Raw genomic sequence first — 21,759 nt, 5'->3', positions numbered from 1 at the left:
TCAAAAAACAGAAGTGACAGCTGTCACTCACCAAAAGATAGAAACAATATTAAGAAAAGACAAAGAGTTTCAAGATAAAGAAAAGGGAGCTATCAAAGCCACCGGACTAATCAGTGGAAATCAATTAGTTGTACCCGAGAAAAGGGATGAGGAAATGTATCAAGAGGTAGTTGATCAAGTGAAAATCTCCGACAAAAACAAACCTTTAACGACAGAATCAAAAGCCAGTATTGAAGCGATGCCCACAGTCACAGAACCATCAGTAACAGATCAAACCAAACCAAAGGGAGCTGAGCAACAGACTCTGGACGCTCTACAATACCAAGAAGCTGCCACCAGGAAACAGGAAGTGGAGCGGAGGCGTCTGAAAGCAGACGTCTCCGTCTCTCCTCGGGAGGCTGAACCGATCAGCAGGAGGAAGGGAGAAGCTCGAGGGCTCCGGCTCGTCGAAGAAGAAGAAAGCAGGGTTTTGTCTTTGGAACCAGAAGGGAGAGAACAATGTTCCAGAGGTATAGAAGATAAACTGTTGTGTGTCACAAGCACGTGTTTGTGATCTGAGCACCAAGCGTCGTTGTGCACTTCATGGTTTTCACCCTCCCCGGGATGCGTTAGACTCATCCCTCTTTCACTGGATATCATGTCACATCACCCATGCTGTTTGGGCACAAACTGTTTTCTTGCTCCCGTGAAGAGCCGTCACGGCGTCGCCCGAAACTCTTGGTCTCTTGTCACCTGATGTCTAAACCAGCACAGTTTCATGTTGGGGTTTCCTCATCACTCTTTCTAATTCTGTGTTCGTTGTTTCCGTTACGTCTCACTGTACCTGTGTGCCTCCAGAGAAAATGTGATGCACAGATGAGGAGAGAAGATCCTTCCATCTGTAAACTCTCTTCCCACTTAGTTTGTTTCCATCGTGGACCTTCTTTGTTCTCGTTGTTTTGTTTGGTCTTTGCATGGTTCAGTGCTCAGCCCGTCCGTCTTAATGAGGTTCTGATTGTCATATTGTTTCATTTCCAAGTTCCTGTGAAGGAGAAGGAGTCTCCACCTCAAGTCAAAGAAGCACTGGCGGAGCCAGCTGCTCCTCGAGAAGGTACAACTTCTCTTTTAATTAAATGTGCTTCATGTCTGTGTTTCTGAAGGCGTTCGTAAAGGAATGTCCCTCTTGATCAAAGTTTATCCTGAAGTACTAACATGATGGTGATGAACATAGAACAGCGATCTGAAGTTGGTGTGAAGCTCTCAGGTGTAGAACGTCCTGTCTGTGTGGAGCTCTCTGTTGAAGTCCTCTATACCTTTTTGTGCTTGAAGAGAGCAAACCACAGGCTGCTGTCAGAGTTCAAGAAGCTGGCAAGAAGAAAGTTACTCCACAAGAAGAAGCAGCGCCAGGTATCCTGATGCTTCTTAGATCATTCACACTGACATCTTGTGCGTTTTGGTGAAGATTCACAATACTTCAATTCCCTCTTTGTTGTACCTGAAGTGACCAAGCCACAGCCTGTCGTAAAGACCAAAGAACCAGTCAAGAAGGTGGACGAAGGAAAACCAGCGGTGCTTAGAAAGATAACTCCTGAAGCAGGTAGAAGCGTTTGAAGGACGGAGGATGAAACCCCCCATGTGTTGTTGTTGTTGTTGTTGGATGGGTTGTTGGTCGGTTTGACCTTCAGTTCAGTTGCTTTTCATGTTGTGTGTCTGTTTCTTTGTCATCAATTAATTTATCTTGAACCCAACGCGAGCATGCCTTGTCTTTGTTCACTTAATTTCAGCTCGTTGTCTGTACGTATGACATCATTTCTTCTGTCATTCCACTAACGTGACACCGGACTACTTTACATTTCCATCACAACTTCTTCCACATTCTGTGTTCGAGTTTTTACTGTTTCTGAATGTGTCCGGTAAGGTCTTTCCATTTCTGAATCGGTTAAAATGCTCTTTGCGACTCCTAAATGACCTAATGAACAATTTTCTGACCTAAATGACCTAATGAACAATTTTCTGAACTATACTTCTGTATTAGATGAAACCAAAGGACCAGTCCAAGCACCAGGAGGAGTCAAGAAAGGTAGGAGCACAGAGTACTACTCACTTTCCTTCAGTACACATAGTCAGCAGCTATACGAGTACACCTCCTGACACGTACCACCAAGTCTAAAATATACACCTGGTTTTATCAGTTAGATGTTGGGAGCTAAAGAACAGCAGGGAGATGAACACATATTAGCTCTGATTGGCTTATTAGACATTCTTCTAAACAATTTAAAATATTGTATATTGTACTGTATATACATAATAGGTGTTTCTGATGTTGTATCTTGTAGAAGTTGTCTTTTCGTGTGTCTCTTCTGTTGTCATGGATTTTTTTTATTAGTTTTGTATCAAAATGTTGATATTTATAATTTAAATCAAAGGATGTTTAGATTTTTTTCTTCTATTTCTATGTTTATTGTTCTCTTTTTCTAGTACGAGTATATGTGTGTGTGTGTTTGTTCAAATGGTGTCGTCGGTTGCGTGTCAATAAGTAACGTCAAACCTCTGCTACCTTAGAAATCCTTCTGCAGAGAAAAGGTATAATTCACACGGAAGAGGAGGGTACGTTTGAGATTCCTACTTTGAGGAAGACAACAAGAGTAATAAAGGAAGTGGAAGAAGAGCAGGAGATCATCAAACTGAAGAAGATTCCATCAGGTCCACCTCAAGAGACTGAAGAAGAGGAAAAAACCCAGAAGGTCACCAAGACCACCATCTTTGAGGTTGAGGAGCTGGTGCACAGAGAAGAGACTGTGGAGATGTCCGTCGTCACCAGGAGACCCGCGGAGGAGAGGAAACCTCGAGAGAAAGCCGATGTGGTGAAAAAGCCAGAGCTTGTGAAGCCGAAAGAACAGGAACAGAAAGAAGCTCCTAAAGATGCATGGACCCGCCAGAAGCCCACTCCACCAGATGAGAAACCAGAAGAGAAGATTTCCTTGAAGAAAACTCCCAGAGCACCAAAGGAAGAGGAACCTGCTGCGCCGACTGGAGCCTTGAAGAAAGTGAAGAAATTGCCTTCAGATGAGCTGGAAGCAGAGTTAGTAAAACTAAAACCCTTTGAAAAGCCTGTTGAACCAGCTGAGGAGCCAGAGAAGGACCAGAAGGAGAGGCCAGACAGGGACACGGTACCTTTCCACAAGCTAGAGAGGATCCCCAAAGAGGTGGAAACCAAAGAACTGCCCAAGAAGCCAGAGAAGGCTCCTCCAGAGGTAAAGGCGCCACCAGCCAAGCTGCCAAAGCCAGGAGATACTCCAGAGAAAGAGCCTAAGGAGGTCAAATTGCTCACAAAGGTGAAGAAAGTCCCAACAAAGGAACAAGAGATAGAGAGCGTGAAGCTGAAGCCCTTCTCCAGGCCTTCCAAAGACGCTGCAGAGCCAGAGAAGAAGCCAGCCGAGGGACTGCAGCGCCGCCGCACAAGTCCAGAGGAAAAACCAAAAGAACGAGAGCCAGAGGTGTCGCTGAAGGAACCTGAGATCCCAGAAGCTCCAGAGAAGAAGCCGGAGAAGGTGGTGGAGGCAGCTCCAGCAGAGAAGACGGTGACTCCTGTGCCGGTTCCTGTTAAGAAACCAGAAAAGGTTCCTGAGGAGCCCAAACTTCTGAAGCTGAAGAAGGGAGTCACACCCAAAGCTAAAGAGGAGAAAGAAGAAGTGGCTCTGAAGCCTTTGGAGCAGCTCAAGAAGGTCCAGCTGAAAAAGACTCCGTCTCCAAAAGTTGAGACGCTTAAAGAAGCGGTCCCTGTTGAGAAGAAGCCAAGTGTAGATAAACTCAAGAGGATTCCTCAAACTGTGACACCGAGAGACTCTGTTGAAGCTGTGACTCTCAAAAAGGTCCCGAAGAAGCCGTCACCAGAGGAGGCTGCAGAACCAGCAAAGCCTGGTAAAGAAAGGATCCCCCTGGCAAAGGAGGTCTCTCCTGGAGCCGTGCCGATAAAGAAGGTCGCCACCCAGCCGGAGGAGGAGGTGTTCGAAGGGGAGGCTGAGGCAGAGGAAGAGGTAGAGGGGAAGCAGGAGGAAGAAGAGGCCTGGGAGCTGGTTCCCCGAGACAGTTACGGCTCTGAAGACTGGGAGGGTGAAGGAGAAGAGGGCGCTCTCGAGGCTCCAGGGGTCACCAGGAGAGGTGAGATGGTGGCGGCCCCGGAACGGCTGAGAAAAAAACATTTCCTCATGCTCCCGAATAATCTCTTCCCATTTCCACCATCATGCCTTCATCATAATCGTCTCCACTTCATCATATCTTACGTGTGACGCGATGTGTGCTCTCTTGTATTTATGTTAATTATCTGTTTGTCAAACTGTCCGGTCATCTGTTGGTCATCTCCACAGCTTTCTGTGACATCTGTGAAGTCATCTGTGCGTCTGTCATTCAAACATCAGTCCGACATGTGTTCTCATCCCATCTCTCCATGCTGTAAAATCAAGTCTTTTCATTATTCCATATATTTACCATCACTTCATATTCACGATCCATCCGAGTGGAAGTTTATTTCTCCCAGCACTTTGACACATGATCACAGTGTGTGCAGCCGACTCATTTGAACTGTTTCTGAACAGAGGGACAACCAGCAGAAGAAGCAGGAAGAGGAAGAGGCAGAGGGCTGAAACGTAAGTCTGTTGTTTTAATAAACCTGTGACTTCTTAGCAGGAAACCCTGTTTCGTTCTACTTCCTGTCTAACGAAATGCAAACGTCAACCGGCTGTCTTTGATTGGTACTTCAGCCAAGCAGACCCCGTCCCCTGGAGAAGGAAGGGGCCGCGGCCTGAGGCCCGGCGGAAAAGGCCCGTCGCCACCAGATGAACCCTTTGCAGGATTCAAGCTCAAAGCCGTCCCCCTGAAGTTCATCAAGAAGATTCAGGACATCGTGCTGCAGGAGGCCGAGTCCATCGGCTCGTCCGCTGTGTTCGAGTGCGAGGTCTCGCCTTCCACTGCCATCACCACGTGGATGAAAGGCGACTGCAACCTGCGTGAGGACCCCAAACACAAGTTCACGTCTGACGGCAAAGATCGCAAGTTGAACATCATCGACGTGCAGCTGTCCGACACCGGGGAATACACATGCATAGCCAAGAACGCCGGGAAGGAAATAACATGCACAGCCAAGCTCATTGTGGAAGGTATTTATATCTCTGTAGAATGTTCGTTGTTGTGAAGAGCATAAATATAACGGAGCCAATGTCAAATAACTCATTGTTCTGTGTTGTTATCTCGTCACAGAGCTGCCTGTGAAGTGGATCAAAGAGCTGGAGGAGGATACCTCGGTTCTGAAGGGTCAGCCTCTGTATATGACCTGTGAGCTGAACAAAGAGAGAGACGTGAAATGGAAGAGGAACGGAGAGGTCCTGAAGAAACAGGCCGGGAAGATTCAGATCAACATCATCGGTATGCAGCACACCGTGACCATCCAGAGCACCACCGAGGCCAACACTGGACTCTACTCGTGTGAGGTGGTCGGCCAGGAGGACGTCAAGACTGCAACCAATGTCAAAATCATTGGTGAGCGAAATAGGATCCATACTAGCAAACACATAGCAGACATCAATTCCAGGGTTTTCTATGGAAATGTCACAATACGCTGACGACATGTAACACTATATTTCAATACTTTTGAACAATTTTTTTCATCTTGATGTCGAGAAGTAAATGTCAGCAAAGTTCAGATAATCAAATTCACATCTTGGACAGATCAGGAGAACCTTTGCTGCTGTAATCCTGGAAATGTCCCCACTGCGGGACGAAGAAAGGCTTATCTTATCTTAATTCCTCTCCTTCAGCTTCACTTCAAACTGCAGTTTTCTATTGGTTCGTTAGACACTGATTCAGTAACCTTCTCCTCCAATAGAAATCATCAAAGATTGGATCGTGAAACCACTGAGAGACCAGCACGTGAAACCGAAGGCAGAGGCCACGTTTAGATGTGAGCTGTTCAAGGAAAGCCCCAACTGGAAGTGGCTCAAAGGAGAGACCGAGGTCACTCCTTCTGACAAGGTGGAGATCAAGAAGGATGGAAAGTTGCTGACGCTTACCATCAAGAACTGTCAGCCCGATGACGTAGCAGAATACGCCATGGAGGTGGAGGGACGCGTCTACACGGCCAAGCTTACACTTGGAGGTTTATCCACCTACTTTCTTTATTTTGACTTCAGTCCCTTTCACAGTTTATCTGTCTGTTTGGTTGATTCTCACGAGTACTGATTCCACCTCTTTCTCAGAGCGGGAGGCAGAGATCCTGAAGCCTCTGGCCAGCGTGGAGGTGGTCGAGAAGGAAGACGCCAAGTTTGAGACGGAGATCTCTGAGGAGGATGTTCCAGGAGAATGGAAGCTCAAAGGAGAGGTTTTGACCAGATCCCCGGTAGGAATTCATGGACTTGTTTCCTAATGCATGTTTTTTTACTTGTGCATGGTCATTGTTATTACTTTATATAGTGTGTATATATATATATATATATATATATAAATATAAATGTCCTGTGACGTGTTCACCAGATGTGCGACATCCAAATGGAGGGTGGGGTTCGTAGACTCATTCTGAAGAACTGCCAGGTGGACCAGGCCGGAGAAGTGTCCTACCAGGCTCTCAATGCCATAACCAGCGCAATGCTCAATGTCAAAGGTAAGAAGAACTCCTGGCTACAAACGTACCATGACTTCAGGAAAAATAAAGGTGTAAGGTCTGTGGGAAATAAAATAAAGCTTCATGGCACGTGAGAGCGGACCTTAGATCTTTATTGAGGAGAGTGGAGGAGTTCAATTCATTATTTGCGTCATCCTTCGAGATTTTATGCAGTCCGGAAAGAAGAGGAGCTCCAAAAGGATCCCGTGTTTTATTCTGTTGTCTGTTTCAAGGTGAATGTTCTCTTTGTTGTCTGTTTCATGGTAAATGTTCACTTTGTTGTCTGTTTCATGGTAAATGTTCACTTTGTTGTCTGTTTCATGGTAAATGTTCACTTTGTTGTCTGTTTCATGGTAAATGTTCTCTTTGTTGTCTGTTTCAAGGTGAATGTTCTCTTTGTTGTCTGTTTCAAGGTGAATGTTCTCTTTGTTGTCTGTTTCAAGGTGAATGTTCTCTTTGTTGTCTGTTTCATGGTAAATGTTCTCTTTGTTGTCTGTTTCATGGTAAATGTTCACTTTGTTGTCTGTTTCAAGGTGAATGTTCTCTTTGTTGTCTGTTTCATGGTAAATGTTCTCTTTGTTGTCTGTTTCATGGTAAATGTTCTCTTTGTTGTCTGTTTCAAGGTGAATGTTCTCTTTGTTGTCTGTTTCATGGTAAATGTTCTCTTTGTTGTCTGTTTCAAGGTGAATGTTCTCTTTGTTGTCTGTTTCATGGTAAATGTTCACTTTGTTGTCTGTTTCATGGTAAATGTTCTCTTTGTTGTCTGTTTCAAGGTGAATGTTCACTTTGTTGTCTGTTTCAAGGTGAATGTTCACTTTGTTGTCTGTTTCAAGGTGAATGTTCACTTTGTTGTCTGTTTCATGGTGAATGTTCACTTTGTTGTCTGTTTCATGGTAAATGTTCTCTTTGTTGTCTGTTTCAAGGTGAATGTTCACTTTGTTGTCTGTTTCATGGTAAATGTTCTCTTGGTTGTCTGTTTCATGGTAAATGTTCTGTTGAAAACGTGTGTTGTGATGTCATTCTTCAGAGAATCGTCTAAATGTTTTTGATGTTAAATCTACGTTCAGTGGCCAGTTTATTTAAACCAGCGCGTGTTCACGTATGGGTCACTACGCCAGATGGGAAATCACTGAGATTTAGCAGCAGATCATGGAGTTCAGTCACTATTGGATTTAATTAACATTAAATGGTCGATCAAACAAGAGGTGACTGGTGAAGAAAGACGAATGACCTGAGGATGGAGATTCTTGTCAACTGGTGATGAAACTGAAGTCAGCTTGGACCGGTCCTTCCTCAGGGTGAAAGCCCAAGTCAGTGTTTCATGAAGACACCTCGTTACCAGAAAGACGTGCCAGCCCTCGTCACATGGAGTCCTTCAACGCCCCAAAGCAGATGCACAGTGACCTCCACGACCTGAAGATGTCTCCAGTAGGGTTTCTGTAGGAGACGGTGGCATTAACCCGAGTGCACCGTCCATGAGCCACGATCACATGAACACCGGCCGGTTTGATTCCACGGAGGGGTACAACCCAAAACTACACTGGCCACCGGCTGTAGACTGCTGCCCCTGTTGTTGTGGTGTTGTTGTGGTGTTGTTGTTGATGTTCTGTACCTGTGTCACCTTTTAACCCAGAGATCGAAATGGACTTTGTTGTCCCGCTGAAGGACATTTCTGTGCCTGAAAAGAAACAGGCTAAGTTTGAATGCATCATCACGAAGGATGTCTCTAAGGTCATGTGGTACAGAGGCGCCGACGTCATCACCACAGACCAAAAGTATGACATCATCGATGATGGAAAGAAGCACATGCTGGTCATAAACTGCTGTGAATTTGACGACGAGGACGAGTACACCGTCGCCGTTTTGGACAAAACGTCCACGGCTCGACTCACAGTGGAGGGTAAGTGCCGGGCCGCCATGACTGGGTCTTTATTACTCTGACTCCGTTGAGCTGCTCTTTCACACTAACTCGTATGGACATGCTTCACTAACACCGTTGTAGGTATCAGGCTCAAATTCATCTCGCCGATAAAGGACCAAACCGTGAAGGAAGGCACGACGGCTCGCTTCGAGCTGGAGCTTTCTCACCCGGACGTCCCCGTCACCTGGTACAAGAACGACGTGAAGATTCACCCGAGCAGGACGGTGGTCATTCACATGGACGGAGACAAACACGTGCTCGAGATAAAGGAAGTGACTCTCGATGACACTTGCCAGATTAAGGCCGAGGCCAAAGGAATTCCTTCCATGGCCAACCTGACGGTCATAGGTAACCCACCAGTAATCCTCTGTGTGTCCTCCTCTTCCTGTCTGTCCTCCTATGTATACGTATGTATATATATATGTGTGTACATGTATGTGTGTGTTGTTTGTGTGTAGTACACACAGTTGTTTATGTGTTGTTCATGGAGAGTCACCCGAAAATGTCCCCCTTCCAGAGGGAGACGCGTACTTCACAGTGAAGCTGCAGGACTACACTGCAGTGGAGAAAGACGAGGTGGTTCTAGATTGCGAGCTCAGCAAAGACGTGGAAGTCACGTGGTACCACGACGAGGCCGAGGTCAAGACCTCTAAGATGGTGGCCGTTAAGGCCGAGGGCAAACGCAGAACCCTCGTCATCAAGAAAGTGGGAGGCGAAGACAAAGGAGCGTACGTGTGCGATTGTGGAACCGACAAGACGACGGCGACGCTTCACATTGAAGGTAAAGAATTTAGTTTCGGGGCGACTTCCTGCGTCTTGTCACGCCCTCTGTAGCTCCATCTGCACCGCCTCCTAACCAAACCTCCAGACCCATCGGCAGCTCCCCATAACACCACCTGAGTGTGGTCTCTCTCATCCCTCCGTGGTAGAAACGCACTACAAGAGTTCCTCCCTGATGATCCGGCTCCTGTTGACCATCGGTCCTCTTGTAGTGTTCTTCCACCCGTCTCTCCATGGGCTCTGCGGGGGGGTTCATGGGTCCTCGACCAGAACCACCTCCTCTGTGGAGAAACTAACCCTTTAATGTTCTTCAGTATATTCTGAAGAACTGTGGCACCTCGGTCATCGAACATGTCCATAAAGAACCCATGGCTCCTCAGACGTTAGGTGTGGGGTGAGGGTCCACCTCCTCTGGCAGAGCCACCACTGAGGGTCATCGGTTCTTTGTGGTCCGATGACAAGGTTGCTCAATAAAGGAGGTTTCTCCGTCGTGTCTGTGCCCGTCTGTTGTCTGAGTATTTGTATTCATGTCACGTTTGTCTCAATGTATTCAGTAAGAGTTTCTTCCCGTCTCTTGAACGTCAGCTCGCCACATCAAGGTGGTTCGGCCGGTGTACGGCGTCGAGGTGTTTGACGGAGAGACCGCCCGATTCGAGGTGGAGCTCAGCGAGGACGACGTCCACGGCCAGTGGAGGCTGAACGGAGAACTTCTCAGTGCATCCGCCGTACGTCTCCTCAAAATAACCTTTTGGTTGGGTTCACTTTGATTAAAGCCAGACGTGGTGACGTCACATGTCAAACCTGTCGGGTTGAGATGTGACTCACGGGAACGTTTGATCTCTCGTTAGCTATCGAAATGAAAGTGGACCGACCCGGGGGGCCTTTTCTTTGAACCCTCTTTGTTTATAACTGACGAGTCTGTCGCTCGTCTGCAGGATGTTGAGATCGTGGAGGACGGTTCCAAACACACGCTGGTGTTGTACAACTGCAAAGTGCCTCTAACGGGCAAGGTGGCGTTCACCGCCGCCGATGCCAAGAGTTCTGCTAACCTGAAAGTGAAGGGTGAGCGTTCCCGTCCTCGCTCCGCCTCTTTAAGACACAGGGGTTCTCTTCTTTGAGCGCACGGGTTCCTCTTAAAGTCTTATCGTTGTTCTGTGTCACCGCCGGTCGTACTGACCGTCTGTCTGAATCAACAGAGCCGCCCGTCTCGTTCATCACGCCGCTGGCCGACGTGCACGTGTACGAAAAGGACGAAGCCAAGTTTGAGCTGGAAGTTTCCCGAGAGCCCAAAAGCTTCCGTTGGCTGAAGGGCTCTCAGGAGTTGTCCGACGACGATAAGTTTGAACTCCTGGTGGAGGGAACGAGACACGCTCTCGTTGTCAAATCTGCCAAATACGAAGACGAAGCCAAGTACATGTTTGAGGCTGAAGACAAACGGACGTCTGGAAAGTTGATTATCAAAGGTAAATGGTGCGATGTGTTCTGAGCCTTTTGAGCGCGTCACCGTTACAGTCCGTACGTGTTGATGTCTCACCAACTGGGTGTCGACTCTAGATCTAATCCCCGACATGTTTGTGTGTGTATATATATATATATATATATATATATATATATATATATATATAATTTGTGTTTGTCAGGTATTCGCCTTGAATTTATCAAGCCCATTAAAGACGTGACTGTGAAGGAGCGTGAAACCGCCGAGTTCAGTGTGGAACTCTCCCACGAAAATATCCCGGTGGTCTGGTACAGAAACGACGTCCGCCTGCACCCCAGCAAGGTGGTGCACATGTCGGACCTGGGAAAGGTCCACACGCTGGCCTTCAAGGAGGTCACCATCGACGACACCTCCATGATCAAAGTGGAGGCTGCCGGCAAGACCTCAGAGGCCATGCTCACCGTGCTCGGTCAGTATCCCTGAGGTTCCCAGCAATGACACCCAGACTTGACCTCAGCGAGGACTTCTCGGTCCGCATTCCCTGACCCCCGTGTTTCTAAACTGTAAGCTGCTTGTTGTTGTTGTTGTTGTTGTCGTCGTCGTCGTCACGTGTCTTCCTGCAGAGGGCGACTTGTACTTCTCGGCGAGGCTCCAAAACTACACCGCCGTGGAGAAGGACGAGGTGATTCTGTCCTGCGAGGTGAGCAAGGCCGGCGCCGAGGTCCGGTGGTTCAAGGGCGGAGACGAAATCTTCCCCTCCAAGAACGTTCTCCTCCAATCGGACGGCAGGAAGCGCATGCTGGTGATCAAGAAGGCGGCGAAGAGCCACATGGGAGCGTTCACCTGCGACTGCGGCACCGACAAAACCTCCGCCGACCTGAACATCGAAGGTAATGCCTGCGGAGAGATGAGGCCCCTCCCCCTGACCGGACTGGCCCCGCCCACCGCCATTGGCCCGAAGCCCCCGCTTCCCCTCCGTCCTCCATTGCTGCGTCCTGTTTGTGTCCATCTTCATCAGAACTGTGTATAGGAACACGAATATGGACTCTGAAGCAATAACGGAGACATGAATATGTTAATGTCTCTTCACTCAGATGTTCATATGAGCGTTCATATACAAAATATTAATATTGTGTATTAATACACAATATTAATATTGTACTCATGTACATTTGTCATTTACTTATTTGTATTGATTTATATTTGTATTAATTAGGAACATTTATATTTTACAGGACATTTCATGGCGCAATTTTAACCACTTTTACTGCTCAAAATATTTTCAGAAAATGAGAATCTTAAAATACCGTTAATTTAAAGCAACATGATTTAAAATAGACTAAATTCAAAATAAAATGTGAAATAAGCACAGAAAATATAAAAGCAAGCAAAAATTAGGATCTCAAACTGTCAGAACATATTTACAAGCTTTTAAATGTTTAACTATCGTCTATAGTTATAAACTTCACTTCTTGTAAACAGTGTGTTGCTTGTTTTACATTACAGAGAAATACTTTTAGACAGTTTGATTCTTTCTGGTAGTTAACATAATTCATAAATGTCCTCATAAACATTGATCATTTCCAATTTATAAAGTTCCTGCTGAAGTTAGTTTTGTAAGTCGCTCTGAATGAGAGCGTCAGCTGTTCTGTGTCTTCATGTCTTTGTGTCTTTGTGTCTTTGTGTCTTCATGTCTTTGTGTCTTTGTGTCTTCATGTCTTTGTGTCTTTGTGTCTTCATGTCTTTGTGTCTTCATGTCTTTGTGTCTTCATGTCTTTGTATCTTTGTGTCTTCATGTCTTCGTATCTTTGAGTTGTTGTGTCTTCATGAGACACGGAGTTCTTTGTTTCACTGTAAATTTGTGTCTTCGTATCTTGTGTTTCTGTGTCTTCATGATTTTTTGTTTCACTGTAAATGTTGTTTCAGTTCTTCACTCTGTGTGTATGATATATATATATATATATATATATATATAGTTCTCTAAGTCGGCTCCACCTTCTGCCTGGCTTCCTCTGACATTCTCCTAAACCTCTGCAGAGCGCGACATCAAGGTCCTCCGCCCGCTTTACAGCGTGGAGGTCACCGAGACCGAGACGGCCAAGTTTGAGACGGAGATCTCTGCGGAGGATCTTCACTCCACCTGGAAGCTGAAGGGAGAGACGCTCCACCCGTCTTCTGTAAGACTAAACACCTACGACACGGTTTGGCGTGAGCTCCGGCTGCAGATGAACACGTCGAATGATGGTTTGTTTGTTTCTCAGGACGTGGAGATCAAGGAAGAGGGATCCCGACACATTTTGATCCTCTTCAACTGCAAAAAGGACATGGCAGGAAGTGTCGACTTCTCTGCAGCGAACGCCAAATCTACGGCTCAGCTCAGGGTCAAAGGTGACATCACACGACACAGACAACAGTCTATGAAACGCCTGTTAAAGTCCAGGAAAGTCTTCCTCTATGCAGACGACACTGGTTTATTTTTCTACACATTCATCACGTGAACCTAACTCACCAGACGGGTTCTCCTCTCATGAAGCATGGAGCGTCTGCTCCGCCCTGATTGGTCGGCTCTGAGAAAACCTGTACGGGACTTCACTAAAATGATAATACATGAAACATTTAGAGTCCCTGTGGGCTTCCGTACGTCACCTCGTTTAAACAATGATGAAGCTCGTAGGTGAGGAACAATTAGGAAAGATGAATCCTGCAAACTTTTCACTTTTGAAGAATTTAATTGTTAAAACATTTTCTTCAAAAGAAAACAGTTAATGTGTGAATAAATAATCCGGTAGTTCGATGCTAAGCTAGGCTAACGGATTGTATCATCCACAAGCTAAACTTTTTTTTTTTTTTAATTAGTTTGTTCATGCTTTTAGTTTTTTTTCAACCGGTCTGTCATTTATGATGAATTTCATGTTGTGAATAAATATCATAATTTAAATACATTCACAAAAACTAAAGAAAAGAGTTTTATGTTAATATCTTTAATATTCAGAGATTATACATAATAATATTATATATATATCATATTACAAGATTAACGATTTTGTAAAAAAAACATGAATTATGTTCATATATTTATTTATGAAGATGAAAGAAAATGTTTGTGTGTTCACGGCAACCTTTGAACAAGAAAACCACAATTCATATTTTAAGTTATTTCTCTGAATATTTCCCTCTTGCAACATAATTAGTGTTATTTTGACCTCCAATGTCCCCGAAACGCCGTCCTGACGGACCGTTAAAGCTCCTCAGTGACTTTAAGGGTCCGTCTGGCTCCTCCGAGCCTGAAAGAGGACCTGTCACTCTAACTGCCGGTGATTACGGGGCTTTAATCCCGGCATGCGAGGAAGCCGGCGGTGAACACTCAACGTCGGTCTAAAGCGCTGCGTTCGGATCTCAGGCCTTCCCTCCACAGGACGTTGCGTAACTCCTGCCAGGAGCTCCACATTCTCCTTTTCCAGGAAATATTTCAGGCCGGTGATTGACAGGAGCAGATTGAATCCCCCCGAGGGGTTCGGCAGAGGTGGGCTCTCGGCCAATAGCGGCCCTCGGTTATTTTAGAAACCGCACGCCTTATGTAGAGTGTGCTGGCAGTGATTGGCAGGGGGGAGGACGCGACCCCGTCCCTCACAGGTCGCATGCTAATGAGCTAGCCCCCCGAGTGCCGCGTCCCAGAGAGGCGGTCTCCAGTTGCCCTGCAGCTCGACCGCACCATGAGGACCGGCCTCTGAGGATTAGCCGCTTCTCTCTGGACTTTGTGGATCTATTGACCGGTTTCAGGGGCGGGGACTAATCATGTCTTCTCCCCAATCCAAAGCCCGAGTGATCGGCCTGGCGAGACCCCTGAATGACGCCACCGTGACGGCGGGGGAGACCGCCACCTTCGAGTGCGAGCTGTCCTACGAGGGCATCGCCGTCGAGTGGTTCCTGGGAGGGTCCAAGGTGGAGCCTGGCGACAGAGTAAGTCCTCTTCCTGACACACTACACCCGTTGGCATGCAGACCCTCCTGGGGTCCGGGCCTCGTGGGGGTCCCGGTCCCACAGCACGCTGTTTGTACACAATGTTCGGGGTCCTCGGGCCCTGCAGCGCTGGCCTGTCTGCATATAAGGGCCTGCTGCTGCAGGTTCGGGATTCCAGCCGAGCACTCGATCCTGGTTTTGAGAGAACGCAGGCTGCAGGCTTTTTCTGCCCCGCAAGCGTTTCTCCGGGTTATTTTTACCGGCTGCGGGAGCTTGAGGCGCAGGGCAGATGGCAACAGGAGCTGTTTGACAGCTCCGCTGGTTTCACCGTTTCCCCCCCGAGGCCACGTCCAGTCGAGAGGCAGAATCACTTTGATTATCAGATGTAACCCCAGAAGTGTGAGGTGTCCCATGACGCCTGAAGTCTCTCTGACATTTACGGCACATCAACAAACCAGATTGCAGGAAATAAACACGTTAACGTGGTTTAAATAAATCGTAACGCAGCCAAAACAGAAACTAGTGTCGGTTGTTTACATCAAAGATTTACTCCTAAAGTCGTGCAGAGAATTACCGTTTAAGATTGGGGCTAAAACCAAAGATAGATATTCATGAACGTAAAGTAAATACAAATAAAGCTTTGGTGCTTTAATCCTGGAGAGAAAAGACACCAAAGACACAGAAGTTAGTTCATTTGTGTCAGTGAGAACTTCGTAAACTCTTTATTGATGTTTACAAGACCTTCAGGAAACCAATAAAACAATACACACACACACACACACACACACACACACGCAGGCACGCACGCACGCACGCACACACACACACGCACACACACACACACACACAAGATTAAAGTCTTTAGAGGAGGAAAAAGACTTGGATGTAAACATTGAGAACAAAAAAAACACAAAGGAGGTTTTTATTCTTTTATCAGCTGAAAATAAAAATTAAAAACACAACAAAAGAAAAAACCTTTTAGCTGCAGCTAGTTTGAGTTTTCTATTTCACTTCATCCGTCAATGAAAAAGTTTAATGTTGAAACTAAAACTAAAAATGATCAATGGAAAAACAATTAAAAATGTTTTTATATTACAACAAAGAAATACAGATACATTGTTATTGTTTTTCTTTTGTAATTCTTGAGATTAAGGAAACTTTGACGATGTCATAATCACTAAATGTTTAATTCCTCTCCGTGGGTTATGTTTCTGTGGGCTCGGTGTGAAATACAGTCTGTGGATGGGAGGCAGGTGTCAAAGGTCACGCTGTTTAAATCGGGGCAGCAGAGCAGCTGCCTGCGCTCGTTCCAGCTGTCAGAGCTCAGCTGACTCTGCATGTGCTCGAGTCCCAAGAACCCAAACTTCACTCTGTTCCCCCCTGTGTCTCGTGAACCTCACAGACAGTGTTCAGGGATGAAAAACATAGTGATATGGCTAATATGACTATAGAGTGTATGCTGAACACCCGACAGGCACAAACAGAACTAACACATCTCTGACTCACTGGTCTCTGTAATACAATGTTCAGGCTCTCCGAGTGTCCATTGTACACCTGACAGGTGTAGTTCAGGGCATGCTAACCCTATTTCTTAACTGACTCTGTTGAGCCTTTAGGTTGTGTTCAGGGCAGGTTAAACCCTAGTTATGACTCTTATGAACCTGACAGGTGGTGTTCAGGGCAGGTTAAACTCTATTGGTGACTCCTATGAACCTGACAGGTGGTGTTCAGGGCAGGTTAAACCCTATTGGTGACTCCTATGAACCTGACAGGTGGTGTTCAGGGCAGGTTAAACGCTATTGGTGACTCCTATGAACCTGACAGGTGGTGTTCAGGGCAGGTTAAACCCTATTATGACTCTTATGAACCTGACAGGTGGTGTTCAGGGCAGGTTAAACCCTGGTTATGACTCTTATGAACCTGACAGGTGGTGTTCAGGGCAGGTTAAACCCTATTGGTGACTCCTATGAACCTGACAGGTGGTGTTCAGGGCAGGTTAAACCCTAGTTATGACTCTTATGAACCTGACAGGTGGTGTTCAGGGCAGGTTAAACCCTATTGGTGACTCCTATGAACCTGACAGGTGGTGTTCAGGGCAGGTTAAACCCTAATTATGACTCTTATGAACCTGACAGGTGGTGTTCAGGGCAGGTTAAACCCTATTGGTGACTCCTATGAACCTGACAGGAGGTGTTCAGGGCAGGTTAAACCCTGGTTATGACTCTTATGAACCTGACAGGAGGTGTTCAGGGCAGGTTAAACCCTATTGGTGACTCCTATGAACCTGACAGGTGGTGTTCAGGGCAGGTTAAACCCAATGGTGACTCCTATGAACCTGGCAGGTGGTGTTCAGGGCAGGTTAAACCCTATTGGTGACTCCTATGAACCTGACAGGTGGTGTTCAGGGCAGGTTAAACCCTCCTCTTGACTCCGTTCAACAGGTGGTGCTGAAGGCGGAGGCTAAAGTCCACAGTTTGACTCTGAGGGACGTTCGTCTGAATGAAGCCGGACAAGTTAAACTCACCGCCAAAGACTTCCAGACTGATGCCAACCTCATCGTCAAAGGTCAGTTCTACTGGTTCTACTGGGCTATGATGACTCTACTGGTTCTACTTGGCTATGATGGTCCTACTGGTACTACTGGGCTATGATGACTCTACTGGGCTATGATGACTCTACTGGTTCTACTGGGCTATGATGGTTCTACTGGTTCTACTGGGCTATGATGACTCTACTGGGCTATGATGACTCTACTGGTTCTACTGGGCTATGATGGTTCTACTGGTTCTACTGGGCTATGATGACTCTACTGGTTCTACTGGGCTATGATGACTCTACTGGTTCTAGTGGACTCTGATGACTCTACTGGGCTATGATGACTCTACTGGTTCTACTGGGCTATGATGGTTCTACTGGTTCTACTGGGCTATGATGACTCTACTGGTTCTACTGGGCTATGATGACTCTACTGGGCTATGATGACTCTACTGGTTCTACTGGGCTATGATGGTTCTACTGGTTCTACTGGGCTATGATGACTCTACTGGTTCTACTGGGCTATGATGGTTCTACTGGGCTATGATGACTTTACTGGTTCTACTGGGCTATGATGAGTCTACTGGTTCTACTGGGCTATGATGACTCTACTGGTTCTAGTGGACTCTGATGACTCTACTGGACTATGATAAATATACTGGTTCTAGTGGAATCTGATGACTCTACTGGTTCTAGTGGACTCAGATGACTCTACTGGACTCTCATGATTCTACTGGTTTTACTGGACTCTCATGACTGTACTGGTTCTACTGGATTCTCATGACTCTACTGGTTCTAGTGAACTCTCATGACTCTACTGGTTCTAGTGGACTCTGATGGCTCTACTGGTTCTAGTGGACTCTGATGATTCTACTGGTTCTAGTGGACTCTGATGACTCTACTGGTTCTAGTGGACTCTGATGACTCTACTGGTTCTATTGGACTCTGATGACTCTACTGGTTCTAGTGGACTCTGATGACTCAACTGGTTCTAGTGGACTCTGATGACTCTACTGGATTCTGATGACTCTAGTGGACTCTGATGGCTCTACTGGTTCTAGTGGACTCTGATGACTCTACTGGTTCTACTGGACTCTGATGACTCTACTGGTTCTAGTGGACTCTGATGACTCTACTGGTTCTAGTGGGCTCTGATGACTCTACTGGTTCTAGTGGGCTCTGATGACTCAACTGGTTCTAGTGGACTCTGATGACTCTACTGGATTCTGATGACTCTAGTGGACTCTGATGACTCTACTGGTTCTACTGGACTCTGATGACTCTACTGGTTCTAGTGGACTCTGATGGCTCTACTGGTTCTAGTGGACTCTGATGGCTCTACTGGTTCTAGTGGACTCTGATGACTCTACTGGTTCTAGTGGACTCTCATGACTCTACTGGTTCTAGTGGACTCTGATGACTCTAGTGGACTCTGATGACTCTACTGGTTCTACTGGACTCTGATGACTCTACTGGTTCTAGTGGACTCTGATGACTCTACTGGTTCTAGTGGACTCTGATGACTCAACTGGTTCTAGTGGACTCTGATGACTCTACTGGATTCTGATGACTCTAGTGGACTCTGATGGCTCTACTGGTTCTAGTGGACTCTGATGACTCTACTGGTTCTAGTGGACTCTGATGACTCTACTGGTTCTAGTGGACTCTGATGACTCTACTGGTTCTAGTGGACTCTGATGACTCTACTGGATTCTGATGACTCTACTGGACTCTGATGACTCTACTGGTTCTATTGGACTCTCATGACTCTACTGGTTCTAGTGGACTCTGATGACTCTACTGGTTCTAGTGGACTCTCATGACTCTACTGGTTCTATTGGACTCTCATGACTCTACTGGTTCTAGTGGACTCTGATGACTCTACTGGTTCTAGTGGACTCTGATGACTCTACTGGTTCTAGTGGACTCTGATGACTCTACTGGTTCTAGTGGACTCTCATGACTCTACTGGTTCTAGTGGACTCTGATGACTCTACTGGTTCTAGTGGACTCTGATGACTCTACTGGATTCTGATGACTCTACTGGATTCTGATGACTCTACTGGACTCTGATGACTCTACTGGTTCTAGTGGACTCTCATGACTCTACTGGTTCTAGTGGACTCTGATGACTCTACTGGTTCTACTGGACTCTGATGACTCTACTGGTTCTAGTGGACTCTCATGACTCTACTGGTTCTAGTGGACTCTGATGACTCTACTGGTTCTAGTGGACTCTCATGACTCTACTGGTTCTAGTGGACTCTGATGACTCTACTGGTTCTAGTGGACTCTCATGACTCTACTGGTTCTAGTGGACTCTGATGACTCTACTGGTTCTAGTGGACTCTCATGACTCTACTGGTTCTAGTGGACTCTGATGACTATACTGGTTCTATTGGACTCTCATGACTCTACTGGTTCTAGTGGACTCTGATGACTCTACTGGTTCTAGTGGACTCTCATGACTCTACTGGTTCTAGTGGACTCTGATGACTCTACTGGTTCTAGTGGACTCTCATGACTCTACTGGACTCTGATGCCTCGTAGACGAACCTTAACGGCTGTGTGTGTGCGTGCAGAGCCGGCGGTGGAGTTCTCCAAGCCTCTGGAGGACCAGACGGTGGAGGAGGAGGCGACCGCCACGCTGGAGTGTGAGGTTTCCAGAGAGAACGCAGAGGTACGATGGTTCAGGGACGGACAGGAGATCAGGAAGACCAAGAAGTACGAGATGGTCGTCGACGGACGCAAGAGAGCGCTGGTGATCCACGACTGCTCTCCGGACGACGCCAAGACCTACGCGTGTGACGCCAAGGACTTCAAGACCTCCTGCTTCCTCAACGTGGAGCGTGAGTACAGCTGGTAGAACAACGCAGGTGGAGAAGAGTTCAGGAACCTTCTTAGGGTCAAGGGACTCCTCACTACAGGAACCTTTCATTAGGGAAACCACGTCAATGCTCTAGTTCAGGACCAGATCAGAGGTTTAAAACCTCTTAAAGTTAAGGAACCTTCAATAACACAGAAAAGTTAAAGAATCAATTCATGAGTCAAGAATAAATAGTGTTAAAGAACCCTTAATGAGACTTCAGGAACCCTGTCAACAACGTTAGGGAATCCTTCGTTAAAGTTAAGGAACCCTCTGTAACAGCTGACCCATCCATCCATCATGTTCCTCTTATCTGGGACCGGGTCTTGGGTTGGAAGGGTACCTTTGACGTCCCTCTCCTTGGGGAACCCTGAGGTGTTCCCAGGCCAGAAAAGTCCAACCCCAAACCCTGAGCAAGTTACCAGTTAGACTACCTGGAAAACCCCTAAAGAGAGCCACCCAGGAGGATCCCCATCAGACCTCAGAGGGCTGAGAACCGCCCCGGTGCGGCTGAAGGTCACGTTCTGGGGGAACCAACAGGACCAAATCACCCGCTAAGAGACGAGACGCAAAGAAAACTCTTAAAACTAATAATATGATGATACAATAATATTCTGATATGATAATAATACAATATGATGATATGATAGGATATTAAATAATTATATGATGATGATTTAATAATCGTCCCGTGTGACCACAGCTCAACATATCGAGTTCTCGAAGCCTCTTCATGACGTGGAGGTGAAGGAGAAGGAATCCGCCAGGTTTGAGTGTGAAGTTTCCAGAGAAGACGTCAAAGTGAGTTTGTTTGATGAAATGAGAACGAAGGGAGCTGGAGGTGGTTTCTGGGTCCCTGACCTCTGGGATCTCCTCTTTGCGTCCCGTGCAGGTCCGCTGGTTTAGAGACGGAAGTGAAATCAGAAAGGGGAAGAAGTACGAAATAATCGCTCAAGGTCGCCAACACGTCCTCATCGTCCACAAGTCCGTGTTCGACGACGAGGCCGAATACGAATGTGATGCCAAGACCTCCAAGTCCTGCGGCATGCTGACCGTCATCGGTGAGACTTCAACACGAGTCTATAACATGAAAAGATCTTGTTATAACGTGAAAACATTGTGTTATAACATGAACACTTCTTGTTATAACATCTTGTTATAACATAAACATCTTGTTATAACATGAAAAGATCTTGTTATAACATGAAAACATTGTGTTATAACGTGAAAACATTGTTATAACATGAACACTTCTTGTTATAACATCTTGTTATAACATAAACATCTTGTTATAACATGAAAAGATCTTGTTATAACATGAAAACATTGTGTTATAACGTGAAAACATTGTGTTATAACATGAACACTTCTTGTTATAACATCTTGTTATAACATAAACATCTTGTTATAACATGAACACATCTTGTTATAACATGAAAACGTTGCGTTTTAATGTGAAAACATCCTGTTATAACATAACATTGTGTGTTATAACATGAAAACATTGTGTTATAAGATGAACACTTCTTGTTTTAACATCTTGTTATAACATAAACATCTTGTTATAACATGAACACATCTTGTTATAACATGAAAACGTTGCGTTTTAATGTGAAAACATCCTGTTA

General features: G+C 46.1%; 1 protein-coding gene across 1 annotated transcript in view; it reads left to right on the top strand.

The window, feature by feature from the left end:
- The window catches only part of ttn.2 (titin, tandem duplicate 2), a 197,493-nt gene that overhangs the window by 88,432 nt on the left and 87,302 nt on the right, over positions 1-21,759 (top strand). The window contains exons 93-118 of the mRNA XM_034561708.1: positions 1,019-1,090; positions 1,309-1,386; positions 1,481-1,576; positions 2,015-2,059; positions 2,542-4,140; positions 4,575-4,625; positions 4,740-5,135; positions 5,236-5,514; positions 5,861-6,130; positions 6,231-6,370; positions 6,505-6,631; positions 8,265-8,531; positions 8,634-8,900; positions 9,070-9,333; positions 9,918-10,057; positions 10,268-10,394; positions 10,529-10,795; positions 10,973-11,239; positions 11,394-11,660; positions 12,808-12,947; positions 13,032-13,158; positions 14,588-14,730; positions 17,172-17,295; positions 19,848-20,114; positions 20,835-20,932; positions 21,024-21,192. Coding sequence (XP_034417599.1) covers positions 1,019-1,090; positions 1,309-1,386; positions 1,481-1,576; positions 2,015-2,059; positions 2,542-4,140; positions 4,575-4,625; positions 4,740-5,135; positions 5,236-5,514; positions 5,861-6,130; positions 6,231-6,370; positions 6,505-6,631; positions 8,265-8,531; positions 8,634-8,900; positions 9,070-9,333; positions 9,918-10,057; positions 10,268-10,394; positions 10,529-10,795; positions 10,973-11,239; positions 11,394-11,660; positions 12,808-12,947; positions 13,032-13,158; positions 14,588-14,730; positions 17,172-17,295; positions 19,848-20,114; positions 20,835-20,932; positions 21,024-21,192 — 6,087 coding nt within the window. The remainder of the gene's footprint in view (positions 1-1,018; positions 1,091-1,308; positions 1,387-1,480; positions 1,577-2,014; positions 2,060-2,541; positions 4,141-4,574; positions 4,626-4,739; positions 5,136-5,235; positions 5,515-5,860; positions 6,131-6,230; positions 6,371-6,504; positions 6,632-8,264; positions 8,532-8,633; positions 8,901-9,069; positions 9,334-9,917; positions 10,058-10,267; positions 10,395-10,528; positions 10,796-10,972; positions 11,240-11,393; positions 11,661-12,807; positions 12,948-13,031; positions 13,159-14,587; positions 14,731-17,171; positions 17,296-19,847; positions 20,115-20,834; positions 20,933-21,023; positions 21,193-21,759) is intronic.

This window comes from Cyclopterus lumpus, chromosome 21, assembly GCF_009769545.1.
Source record: "Cyclopterus lumpus isolate fCycLum1 chromosome 21, fCycLum1.pri, whole genome shotgun sequence".
Lineage (NCBI taxonomy): Eukaryota > Metazoa > Chordata > Actinopteri > Perciformes > Cyclopteridae > Cyclopterus > Cyclopterus lumpus.
Note: the sequence above shows the minus strand (reverse complement) of the source record. Positions and strands in the feature narration are given on the sequence as shown.